Source organism: Thermobia domestica, chromosome 9 (assembly GCF_964235325.1).
Source record: "Thermobia domestica chromosome 9, izTheDome1.hap1.1, whole genome shotgun sequence".
Lineage (NCBI taxonomy): Eukaryota > Metazoa > Arthropoda > Insecta > Zygentoma > Lepismatidae > Thermobia > Thermobia domestica.
In genome coordinates, this window is record NC_137462.1 from 127,884,247 (window position 1) to 127,898,510 (window position 14,264).

The following is a 14,264-nucleotide window of genomic DNA, read 5'->3' on the forward strand; positions in this document are numbered from 1 at the left end:
AACCAAAATCCAAAATATTATCAATTACGTTACCTTTAACAATTCTGTTTATGAAAACTTTCTCTAAACGAAAAAAAAAACCTAGGATTTTTACATAATTTATAATAGGATTCCGTAAACGATTATTATTGTTTACTTATTTTTTCCTTATAGGGGTTGCTGATATGGATTGCAATATTAGCATCGTTCACGACCGCCGATTCAGAAACGAAGAAGGAGTCAACTACGAAGAAGAAGGACATTTCTTCGCCAAAAAAAGAAAAACGAGGTTTTGGAATAGGATATGGAGGCTTTGGGTACGGCGGAGGTATGAGTTACGTCGCCTATAGTCCATTAGCTCACAACTTAGTCTACAGTGTAGGATATCCTGTGGTGGCCCATGTGATGACTCCGATTGATTATAGTGCTTTAGCCATTGCACCTCCTGTTATTGCTCCAGTTGCAGCACCACCAGTTGTAGGTACAGCAAGTCCTGAAGTATCAGCACAAGCAATCAAAACGATTCCAGCGCCACAGTTAGGACCAGGTTTTGGAGGAGGTAGTCGTATTGGGCCACAGACTTTTGGATCTGGAAGCACCAATAGAGGCAGAGGTATTAGTAGTAGCAGACCCTTGTTTGGAAGCAGGTTTACGAGTGGTTCCAGTAGCATTGGAAGAGGATTTAATAGTGGCATCTCTGGCTACTTTTCCGGTCTCAATGCTGGATCTAGTCTCTTTAGGCCTCAAGGACGTCCCATCAGTCAAGGAGGACCTGTTAGCAATCAACAACAGCAGCAACAGCAACAGGGAGGAACCAATCAGCAAGGATTCGTGACAAGCCACGGTGTTCAAGGCTTCTTTACAGGTGGCCAACAGGGAGGTTTTCTTTTAGATAACTTCGGAAGTGGTGGACAAGGAGGTGGTAGCCAAGGTGGAGGAATCCATTCAGGTTTAGCAGGGGTCCAAGGAATATTTCCAGGAAATCAATTACGATTGATTAGTACTTTAGGAAATCTAGATCTTATTGGAAGTCAAGAGAACTTCTTATCAGACCAACAAGGATATGGAAGCAACAGAATTGAAGCACGTAAAGGAAGACAAGTTAAAGGAAAATCTGAAGAACGAGGAGGCTGAAATCGTAACACCAAGGTTAGTTTATTTTTCTTCTAAGTGTACGAACTCATTTACCATCATTTTGCTTAAGAATATACTCAAAATGTGAAATTACAGGGAGTTATAGTTATTAATAGATATTGATCACAGAGTATGATAAAAAAAAAAATAGGAGCGGCAAAGCTAATAGTAGTAGTAGATGACATTGTCATTTATTTCTATCTATATATGTAGTGTGTGTGTCTTGAAACAAACACAAAACTATATTTATTTGAGACTGACAAGTTCATTATTTTTGATCCAATGTTCTAAACCAATTATGGTGTTAAAATTTTATCGATTTTTTATTACATATAGTAAAACTTGCCAATTTCAACTCATTTGGAAACCGTTCAATAAAGATGTTCAAAGTTTAGTCTTAGACAATGACAGGCATAGAGATTTCTTAATTTCCTGAAAAGAATTTGCAGAACATGGAAGAATGTCCAAAACAGAGGGTTATTGCTCTTGTTACTGTGGTGTATTCGCACATTGGCATCAACATTTATATAGTATTTCAAAATGTTTACTAAAATTAACGAGTAAGTTATAGGCCTATCTTCTTCGGTAATTTTGTCACAACTTTTCATTCCTCCCTGTCACGCGGTGGCTCAGTGGTAGAGCGTTCACCTCTGGTGCTTGGGGTCCCGGGTTCGATCCCAGCCCCCGCCAAGTGAACTTTGTGGTGGACAAACACCGTGTGCGTGGGTTTTCTCGGGGTTCTCCCGTTTCCTCCCACTTTCTTCATTCCGCCATTTCATTCATTACTCATCAACACCGTCTCCTTTAGCCTAACCGGCATAACCGTGGGACGTAAAACTCAAAGATTTCATTTCATTTCCTTATGTTTAGACTCCTGACATTCCATCCTCGTTTTGTCTTCCTTTTGAGACTTCCTTCGTGCCAATATGTTAGTGTGATCTATTCAAATGGTCTGAGGCATTAGGTTGATATTCATGACGCGATAAGGATCGAGGTTCGATTCTCTCTGAAAAGCTTGGATACTCTTAACGAAGTTTCTGTGTTCGTATCTCTGTCGGATTAAAATCACGTACAATTTAGAATACAAACGAATTGAGAAATAATAGACTGAAATAGTGTTATGTCACATCCGTCCCGTTGCCATGGTGATCGTAGTTTCATTTTCTAAACAACATGGCCTAAGAACCTAAGTATAAAGCGAAAACAGTGACGTGTTAACTTCCGGATTGCAAACATTAGAGTAAAAGAAATACTTGTATATGTTCAAAAAATTATTCCAATGAATCAAACTACCAAAACAGAAAAAGCAAGCAATTAAGTAGGTCAAGCGTTCAAAGTGAAACGTTTCACCTAATAGCGTAGAGTTTATGATTTATACACTTGGAGGTTACGTTAAGTGTCAAAATATATTTAACTTAGTTATTATCGGATATTAAGTTTAAATAATTCTGGGAAATTTTTATTTAGTACTATCACTATCACACATTACATTCAAAACGTATAGGTCTTCAGAAACAGTGTTTAAAACTAATGCTGAACCACTCAGAATTGGACGTTTTCTTGTTATACTGTCAGTATATATATATTTTAAGGTAAGTAGGACATATAAGGAAAGATCCGATGCATGTTAACCGATCAGAAATTGGTCCAGCTTGAAAATTCTCTGAACGCATATTATTTGTTGCATTTTTTGTTTCTTTGTTTTGATTGATCGATTGTTTCTTTATTTTGTAGCCACTGTAATTATGCACTTATATTTAAAGGGTTTGTGTAAAATATCTATATGCGCCAATATAATTAAAAGCATTTTCAAAGTAGATAATTATTTTTCCTTGTAGGCAAATCGTATATTTGTTCCATTTTCATTGTGACGACAGCTCATCAGGCTGTACCTTAGAGCTTGTACATTGTGTATAGTTGCTTTTGTTCATTGTACATTACGTGGTAATGGCACTGGCATTACTTATGCAATTTCTATCTTATCAGATGACCTAGAGATGTGACCCCTGTACAAAAAGGTTCCTTATATGTTACTTCGTTAATTACTAGATTTCACTCATAAATTTTCTAAATATAGTGGACCCATATTCTTAATCTGTATATTTTCCTGCCAACTTTACTTTGTCTTCAAAATATTCTAAAATTATTATTAACTGTGTGTTCTTATTAACAGTATACTTTGTAGCATTCCTATCGCTTCATACATTTGTTTAGAAAAAAAAAAAACATGGCGATCACCATGGTAACGAAGAGGAAATGACGACATCACTATTTCAGTCTATTAAATGGAAAGAATCTGAGTTGGGACAAGCATTTTCTCATAAAAAAAAATATGATTACCATTCGAAAACTTAGAAGACTTGGTTCGATTCCAGTTCCGTGTCTACCTGGTTTGATTCAGTGCTTAAATGAACGCTATACTTCAAACCAAGCAACTTCATGTCTTATTTTCTTTTCCTTCAGTTTTCAGGAGACAGTTACATTGTCCCTGCCGTACAAGAATTTTTTATCTTCTATATTTAATTATATTTTTAGGTGGTTTGTAGGATCTTAAACAAATAATTTTGGCAGAAAAATATATACTAACACAATGGTGATAGTATTATGCTATATCAGCATATAGAGATCTGGTTCATAAACATAAGTAAGTTACGAAGAAGAGAAAAGAAAAGAAAGCTTGAGAAAGTCTAATAATGACTATGTGCAACGGATTTATATGAGTTGGGAATATGCTCTCGATCAAATTGTTGCGTGCAGTGCAAAAATAAGTGAACAGTTGTATATGACTATCTAATTTTTCCTTTCACATTCTTTTGTCTTTAAATAATATTGTTTTTATTTATTTTTTTTACCTCGTGTATTTTTCTAGTTTTTACTTTTAAATATGCTTCTTAAGTGCCGACAATACCAGAAAGAAATGAGTAATTAAAGTTGATTGCATCTAACAAAGTGAAAAACGTATCTCACAAACAACTAACGCTATTACTCTAGTTCGAAGAAGGGGCTGCGGTGGTTCAGTGGTAAAACGTTCACCTCTGCTACATGGGGTTCTGGATTCAAACCCTTCTTCCGCCAAGTGAACTTTGTGGTGGACAACCAGCGTGTGTGGGGGCTTTCTCGGGGTTCTCCCGTTTCCTCCCACTTTCTTCATTCCACCATTTTCATTCATTGCTCATCATCACCATCTCCTTTAACCTAGCCGGCATAACCGTGGGACGTAAAAAAATCTAGTTCGAAGAGGCTGTTTTATTTATTTTATATTCCGTTTTAATGTACAAACGTTTAACTGTTTAGTTTTAATTTGTTTTGTTTTGTTTGTTGATACATACTACTATTTATTGTGCTAAATATATATAAATTGTAGGCTAGAATAAAATGTTATACGGATAATGAAATAGAGATGTGGTGATAGGGATGTCCCTTGTGTGAGATCATATTTTGTGATAAGATGTAACACATTGTAATGATAAAACATCGGCGTCCATGGCCATTCGTATAAGAGAATCGAACATTACATCACCCATTTTTTGTCAACATTTTCTGTGTTTCAAGATGAAGTGTAACAGGTGGAAAAATCAATGCAAAGAAAGAGTTAATGATTTTTCATCTTCATAACGTCATTGACATGTTTCTAAACATCTGAAGAGTTATCATTCGAAAGGAATTCTCCACACTGTATAGACCCACACACCTGCATGACTAACTTGCATGAAAGATTTGTTTCGTCTTGCATGTTGGAAGAATTTCTTGTGCACACACGTACCAACTTGCTGTCCAACTTACTAGAAATATGAATCGAAGGAAAGAGTCAAGTGATTTCTTCCGCTGTCGTGATTGGCGGACCTAAATATGAAACAACCAACTTGCATGAACGAGCACATACACGGTTAACATGCATGAAGAACGGGAAAACCATCTTGCATCTTTACAGAAGGTTTTGAAAACTTTCAACATGCATGAACGAGACCATACACGATCAACTTGCCTGTGGTTTTATCATTTTTCATACATGTTGGAAGGTTTCTTCATGCATGTATCTGCGTGTATGGGTCTCTTTATACCGACGATGCAAAACATGTGATTTGGTGTTTCTCCACAATGAGTTTCCGATGCTGTGAGTTTACGCTTCGTGGAGGGCCATATCAATTAGGGTAGAGATGTTCATAAACTAGGCACAACGCAGCGGTCTTGAATGTGTTCGTTACGGAAATAACATATCTGAAGAGCAAAATGGGTTGGATCCTTATTCTGCTATTCCCACACTTGAAGCTGAAGTATTAACCACGTTTGCAACATGTGTAAATAAGAATGCTCATTCACATAGTTGTCCGAAAAATAGACTCGAACAAATATGCTGATGTCATTCAGGTCCATATCATAAGACTGGTTTCATCCCAACTTGTACATAATGAGCATTTTCCTTAGACCGGAAGACAACTATTTTTTTCTGTGTGGAGTATAATATATCGAACACTCATCTGAAAATAACACTCGTGAGCGACACACAACATTTGGAAATCGTGTGAACAAAGTATAGTAAGTTTCAACATGCTGTCCCATGTCGTTGTCAGATAAGTCATTCACCAATGTCGATCTAAATGCTTTTGTATGGAAATCTCTTTTAATGTGGTAATGCATTGTTGAATGTGATATATTCAGTTTAGCTGAACTTTTGTGAACCGATTTAGTTGAAGACACCGCAATTGACCGAGTGACGGCAGCACGTGTTTCCTGACCCGTACTTTTACGTCCACTACGCGGCTTGTCTCTTACACATACCGAAGGAAACGAACGTTTCTCTAAATCGAACAGAATTGTTCTATAAGGTGGTTCCTTGTCAAAGCGACCTCTAGAGGTAGTCATTACCTGTGCCACTGTTTGCCGTATGTATGGTCGTTTCTCCACCCATTCACATACCACTAATCTTCCCTGAACTGTGTAATTGCAACCAGTCACATCAGCCATGGCATCGTAACTGAAACACTTTACGTGACTGAACTGAGGGATACCAGATAGCCAATGGAAGTGTGGACACTAGACTGTTGTCTATGACCATGAAAATAGTAGTATCAATACCACAACTAAAATTACTGACTTTTTCTATGTAATAGTCAAATTCAGGGGTACGCTAACTTACCAGATACCCTGTATCTGAACTCAGTGATCCTGAATGTTTAGTAATGGAATATTGTTTCATATGCAATTTCGATCCTTCCATGGTTGAGTGACTAATGTTTTTTTATTTTATTTCTATTGATTTTAAGCTTCCAGCGATTGAACCAGATAGAGAAGAAGTTATACATTTTTATTGATTGCTTGTGTTAACCCATAAAGGCGACTAGTTGCATCTCCAATATGTCAATAGTATACAATAATAGATATACTTACCTTGGGATATTCCTTGATAATTTAGAATAAAATATAAATTAAGCTACGACTCCAAATGCTATCAAATGCTTCCTGTAGGTTGAATAGTAGAAATCAGGATTGGAGGCTCTTACTGAATTATTTACTGATTAATGTACTAAAGTGTGATCAATTATGTTTAAAATTTAAACCTGCTTGATTTCATAGTAGATCAGGGGACTGTGGTGAATGGGAATTTGACGTAATGACAGAATTCTTTTGAGTATTTTCTTCAGTAGAAGTTAACTGGATGGTTGTAGCTATGACTATCTGGTTGTTATTAGGTTTAACAAACACAGAACTCTCGAGACTTCCTGGTTTATGAGATGGTTCGCTTGAAGAACAATCTTATATGCGAGAACTGTCCGAAAAATATCAGGACTTCATTGGATACGTGGGATATGGACGAAATAGTGATAGATTGTTTATTTAGTCGTGTAATATGATTTCTTGTCTGCAACCATTTTCATAATAATATGGTTTAGTTTACCCATTTGCCTTTGCAGATAATTAAGATGTTACAAATAATTATCATGGAGTAACGAATCAACCTGAACATTTTCATACGTTTTCATCAGAAACACTTGAAATACTTCGTAAACTTCGGAGAGAATATCACGTTACATACAAGTATTTTTGCGTCTCATGAAAGGTTCAAGGGCGACACGAAGAAGTGGAAGGTGACCCTAGGAGAGAGGCCTTCAACAAGCAGACTGACATTAAGGTATTGTGTGGTGATTTTTGGCTGACTTTTTGTTCGAATGATCGCCAATTGGTCGAACATGAAAAAACATAGTGTTTGAAAGATTATCACCGACGACATGGCATGCAAAAGATCTGCGGAGAAAAGGATGCTATGGCTGCTGAATGTTAATCAGAAGAAATGCTGCATGAAGATCTGTCGGGACATCATCCAAACGGAACGCTTGATTTCTTTCATTCTCCAAACTGATGGGGATTATCAAGAGAATCCGCTTTGAGGGAGTGAAGGCTGCCAAGAAGGCCGTACTGACGAAGCTTCAAAACGTCCCAGCAGAATCCTTCTAGCAGTATATAAGAAAAGTGACTGAGACTGATGAAGAAGTGAGAGAGCATGAAGAAGATACTATTTAGTTTGTATAGGAACAAGTATTTGGTATAGAAATAAATTGTCAATGCTACCAGTCCTATTATTTTTCAGACGGACAACTGAAATGAGATGAGATAGAGGTTTTAGCGTAGATGGGATAGAGGTTTTACCAGAAGGAAAGTAGTTAGTCTCTTTGATGTGATTTTGTCCAAAGCTGGTGTGTTTACTTACTTCGAATTACTAGATCCTACTGTTATTTCCGTTGGTATATTAGGATATGTTAAGGGGTTATGTATTCAAGGACGTAATCATAAGTTGCTAGTAAGTGTAGATTCCATGGATTATTGCAATGTGTGACTTTTCGGTAAGGAAGCTTTTGTCGCAACAGCGTTATTCATGAAAGAAAATTTGTTACAAACCATTTTGTGTATTTGAAGTAGGTGTACTGCTAAGATCAATGAGTGAGTAGTTAAATCAATTTTGATTAAATTTTTACTAAATATTTCGTTGGATGTAGTTTGCCTACAAGATTATTTACAGTGGTGATCAATGAGCGTTTTCACAAGTCTGCAATTATTTTGAACCATTTTGATGTGTCTGCAATGTAAGAGAAGGATTGCTGGGTCATAATTACGGCGATATTCGTTATAAGCATTTCTAGCCAGTATCATGAATTGCAGTTATTGTGACGGAAGGGTTGTATTATAGAGGATGATTTTTTAAAACTGGCCCGACGAACTTGCTAATAGTTTTACAGTCAATGCATATATCAGAACAAAATTACCATATATTAATTCATGGGCCGTGTGAAGTTGAATAGTGTGTTGATAATTCGTTAGGTGGTAGCATTTATGCCGACAGAGGCTAGAAGTCTAGTGGTTCATGAATTGATCGGCAGTTTTTTTTTTTTTTTTTTTTTTACGAACCGCATCATCTTTGAAGGATTGTGACCTCCAAGATCCTATTACCTTAGCATCTCTTATGTTTACTGAAGGACAGGGTGTATATGAACAAACTCCGTTAAATTTTGTCTGAGGAACACTAGAGAAGTACTGAGGCAAGTGACGGAGAATATCATCGTTATTCTGGCAGAAGTAGGTATCTCCAGCAGTAATATATTAGTTACTTCTACCAGGACGACGGGATGTTTCATTAAGAAACGTGAACAGCGTACCTTGATGGAAATCGCGCACACTCTCAACACCTGCTCTGATTCCAATATAGGCCTACATATACAACACGATGCACATAACTCTTGTGTAAATTTTATTGCCTTTTATGCAATATATATATATATATATATATATATATATATATATATATATATATATATATATATATATATATATATTACAGCTCATTATGTCGGGTAGGCTATATAAGAATCACAATAAATTATGGTATGTCTGTCACTATTGATTAAATGGCTTCCGTAATGTTATGTTACTGCTTGTTCGAGTGATATGTCGTAAGTTAGTGACTTTACATATTCCAAACTATAGGTGACGTGTGTTTTATGGCCGACCCAGTCTATAAGCTCATAATTAAGTAGGTGTATAAGTGCGAAATGTAAATCTGCTACTTTCGCTAAGCCATGGACACTACCAATAGAATCTAATATATATATATATATATATATATATATATATATATATATATATATATATATATATATATATATATATTAATTTCTTAACGTCATCTGTCGTGGATTCTACGTATTGTTCTGTGAGATATCACTTACGTTTAAATTTAATTTCCTAACTCATTATTTAATATTTATTTCTGTTGATTAAGTATTTAATTTTACCTTTAAATGTTTCAAATTCTGATATCTACGAGGGCGGGGAGAAAAGTTCTCGGCTTGACAATAAAAGACTGCGAATTTCAGTTCAAAAATTATTTTATTTTTCGACATAATCTTCCGTAACTTCAATACACTTGGTCCAGTGTTTGTCCAACATCAGTATTCCTTCCCGGAAGTGAGTCTGGAAGGTTGTGAAAATAGTCATCCACGACACTCTCAACTTCTTCATTCGATGTGAAGCGCTTCCCAGCAAGAAATTTCTTTAAGTTTGGGAACAGATGGTGCCAAATCAGGATAATATGGGAAATGGCCGAGCAAATCGTACACTAAATCCCGCAGTTTTCCCATCACCAACACACCCTTGTGCACAGGTGCGTTGTCCTGGTGAAAGAAAATTTTCTTCTTCTTCAAGCCAGGCCTCCTCTCACGAATTTTGGCGTCCAGCTGGTAAAGAAGGTTGCAATAATATTCACCTGTAATTGGTTTCCTTTTTCCAAGGTATTCAATTAACAGGATCCCTTTCACATCCCAAAACACAGTGGCATGACCTTTCCGGCCCATACGATCGTCTTCGCTTTTTCGGCGCTGCACCATCGGCTTCCATTCACTGCTTGGACTGCTGTTTCATTTCTGGCGTGTAGTGGTGAACCCATGTCTCATCCATTGTTACAAATCGCCGCACAAAATCGGTCGAATCCCTTATGAATGGGTCCAAAGATTGCTTCAAAAATCGATTTCGCATTGGTCGGCAGTCAGCAAATGCGGCACCCATCTTGTGCAGAGCTTTCACATCTCTAGTTCTTTGTGCAAGATGTTTCGCACCCGTTCCTTCGATATTCCCACATTCTTAGCTATCTCACTCACCTTCACTCGCCTGTCGTCCAACACGATATCATGCTCTTTTTCGATTCTTTCCGGTGTGGGTGCGCTTTTCGCTCTTCCTTCACGTGGGTCATCTTCGAGGGATGTGCGATCGCGTTTAAATTCACCTGCCCACTTTTTAACGGTTGACATGGAAGAAGCAGAGTCCCCGTAAACTTCTGTGAATTTCGGATGAATTTTTATAGGGGTTAATCCAACCAAAACGAAAATTTTGATTACCGCACGATATTCAAGTTTATCCATTTTCACAACTAAAACGCAAGACGTCTAACTGCAACAATGCCTGCACACGAACTACTTGAGAGAACAGGTTGACACTTGTTATACGAACAACTGAAAAGCAACCCCAGGCAAGAACAATAAAAATTTGCTGATTGGAGTGCCATCTCTGGGTCAGGTCGAGAACTTTTCACCCCGCCCTCGTATAAACTTATTCTGAATCAGAACAAAAATAAATAAATACAATCACTGATTGTTTGGATGTTTGGAATAATTTTGTAACATGCATTCCCAAACAGTGACGAAGTGTTCGGAATTCAATCTAAAACCATTAGTTCAATCATAATGTATTGTTCTTTATTTACTAGTTATTATCTGATATTTTATCTAATATTAATATTAGTAGTTATCATTGTAGCTTTATGAATGTCAGACCAAAATAGGTTCTGAACATAATTTTATGAATAAATAATATTTGGTCGTTGAAACGAGTTCATGGACCTAGCACGAGAATTCAATATTATTTGACCATTCAATTATTTTTATCATCCTTTGATAAACTGCTAGAAAACGTGCCAGACAAATATATTTTAAATCTTTTATTACATTCAAAATATTTAGTTTCAATTCTGTTGCTATTTTCGAATGAATTAAAACCGAACAAATGTTAGGGTTATAGAAACAGTCAAATCGGCAGCATTTCACATAGTATTTGGCTTGTTGTTCATTTACCAACTACTTGTAGATTTAGTTAAATGACAGTAAAGGGTGGCTCAATGGTAGACTTCCCACTTCAAGTGTGTACGGTTCCTGATTCGAACCCAGCTCCCACCAAATGAGATTTGTGGTAGACGAACATCATGTGAGTGGGTTTTCCCGCTGTTCTCCTGTTTCTTTCCACTTTCTTCATTCCATTATTATCATGCGTCTCCTTTAGTCTCGGAGCAAAATCGTGCTCAACACAATAAAGGTGAGTAATGACAACGATGTCCCGCTCAGAAGTGAATGGAAAACTTTAGACAGAAACTGAAATTATAAAAACTTGTGAAATTTAAACTTGTAGCTTGTAGCTTGCAAAGTGGTAGACTAATAATTTTGAGAAATAAACTCCAGGGAGGCAGTGCTACAATATTGCTAGAACTCGTAGTTTCTACGAAAATGTCTACGCTGTAACTTCCTACCTGGTACCATTCACTTGTTTACTCGCGCTGACTTGGAAGCACATGGAGTTATTGCTGTGTTGCAATTTAGGACACGCCCCTGAACCTCTCCAATCAGTTACGGCTAACAGCGTGTGACTTTGTTTAATAAACGGCAACAACGGAGTAATTTCAAGGACACGAAGTCAATCGCCAATGACAAACGCTGTTATCTTTCTTTACGCGGTAGTGCTACGTGATTGGAGGATAATTATTATAGCAGCACGACACTAGAATGAAGAATTCAGCTATTGGGCTTAATCGGTTTCAAGCTTAATAGTTGAGTGCGAACACGGGTGAGCACCAGTGCTATTAAGTCAAGGTGACCAAAATTTTCACTTGCAAAAACGGGACGCATACGAATCGGCTACGGGGGGGGGGGGGGCGATATCTGACTTCCAGGTTGCATTTTGGGACTCAGCAGTGTTCTCAATTTACAAAATACACAAGTAAGAGTCATAACACACCGTTTCTATCTTTACGTGTACCACCAGTGGTCGAAGTGAGACAGTATGTGGTGTTATGCCATACCGCATCTGGATTTTAAGTGATCAAGACATACTGTCACGGGAGAGTAGATTTCTTCTGTAGAAATAATTACTAAGCTGACAACATCGACATTTTTGTTATCTTTTTCCTACCTTTTGTTTTTAAAATGAGGTGTCTTCAAAGGAGTTCATCTAGTTTATATTTTGATATGCCATATTGAATCGTTTCTTTCGTATGTATGTGTGTGTCGTCTTCTCTTAATTCATATAAATGTCATGTTTTGGTCATGAGCGGATTTAGGGGGTGTCTGCTGTGGAAGCGATTCTTCCGGGAGTTTGTAATACCCCTCAATCGAATGGGGAGTCCGGGAGCTTTCCCGCAGGAAATTATTAATATAAAAATTCGATTTTTGAGAATTTTCGTGTATAATTCTCTATAATTCAAAATAAGAGGATATTTTAAATTATTTTAGAAAGTTGTTGGCGAGGGATCAAAGTCCCTCCAGCCCCCTCGTAACTAAACAGAAGCTCTCCAGTGGTTTTCAGTCATTATGTAAATAAAAATGCAATCTTTTAGGCAACATACTCTCACTGTATTTCAACATTTCGATAGCTGGTATGTTGAGTCAAAATCGTAATAAAACATACCGCCTCTGCTTTTTTTCCACTTCGAACACTGTATACCACACAACAAATAATGGTTCCCGATTGCAAGTTCTACCCAACAATTCTTTTAACTAGTTGAACACTCAGAATTCCCACTCAATTCTCATTTGAAAATTCAGAAGTTCTAGACACGGCTGAACCTTGGCAACGAGTGTTGGTACGGAAGAGAGTAGAATTTGCATTGACGATTTTGATTGATTGATTGATTGATTTTTTGAGTTTAACGTCCCTTTTCAGCAGCGAGGCTATATGAGACGTGGATCTACTGATTAACGTGGAATCCGAACCACATGAGCTCCCGCCGGGAATCGAACCCGGGCCTCCCACGCCAAAGGCACATACGCTAACATTGACGATTTTGAATAATAATTACTGGACAACTTGGTCATTTTTACTTAAAAACGGGACATTTAGGCGTCCCGTTCGAGAATCAGAAAAAAACGGGAAAACGATTGGAAAAAAGGGACTGTCCCGGCTAAAACGGGACGTCTGGTCACTTTGTATTAAGTGGATTTCTAGCCAGAGTCTGAGCTCTTACCGAGCACGATCCGAGATCCGTGAGCTCGAACACCAGTGAGCTCTATTGAGGATAGTGAGTCTCAGCTCTAGCAAGCGTGAGCCCAATATAGTATGTGGACGCGAGATGGCGTTAGTGCGGGTCTCATTGCGGATAGCGTATCTGAATTCTAGTAAGTGCAAAAATCTGAGCTAGCGTGAAACTACTAAGTACAAGCCCTTAGAAGAATAATGGCCTTAGTTCGAATAAGTCTTGATAATAAATTGGCCATCACAGAGGTTCTCGATGTACGACATCCTCAACAATCATTAAAGCACCTACTGATACAGTGGCGGTTTTGGTTGTTTACAAGTTGGTTCATGTTTCCGAGTTGGTTTATACATTTGAAAAATAATTCTAACATGTTTCTTTTCTTTGTATTTTTCAGATAGCACCCTGAAATAGTTTATATCATCCAATGTATACCTGAAACTAGAAAAAGAAGTCACCACATCACTAAAGAGAAGACACAATACATCATAAGTAAAACTCATTTAATCATCATCATCATCATCAATATCATTTTTATTATTAAAAATGTACAAGTTGAAAAAAAAAAGAACTTTTATAAATATTTGTATTTTATAATAAATATGTTTCTTTCTTTTGCTATGTTATTTAATCTTCCTTAACTTTTACGTAAGAATTTGGAAAATATTTTGTACTTTTACTAACACGACGGTAATAATATTTTAAAGTACCATATTTCTGGCGCAAAATGTATAACCGAATCTAATGTTTGGAAAGAAGGATGTTGCAGAGAAAAATACGGGAGTTGCAATCGGTTTCTTTCAGATTTCCAGATAAGAATGTCAATTAGAAATCGATATATATATATATATATATATATATATATATA

General features: G+C 37.0%; 1 protein-coding gene across 1 annotated transcript in view; it reads left to right on the forward strand.

Annotated features, from left to right (window-relative positions):
• The window catches only part of LOC145694113 (uncharacterized), a 63,906-nt gene extending 49,929 nt beyond the window's left edge, over positions 1-13,977 (forward strand). The window contains exons 2-3 of the mRNA XM_081770232.1: positions 154-1,128; positions 13,794-13,977. Of these exons, the coding sequence (XP_081626358.1) occupies positions 154-1,113 (960 nt within the window). The 3' untranslated portion in view covers positions 1,114-1,128; positions 13,794-13,977. The remainder of the gene's footprint in view (positions 1-153; positions 1,129-13,793) is intronic.
• The last annotated feature ends 287 nt before the right edge of the window (positions 13,978-14,264 follow it).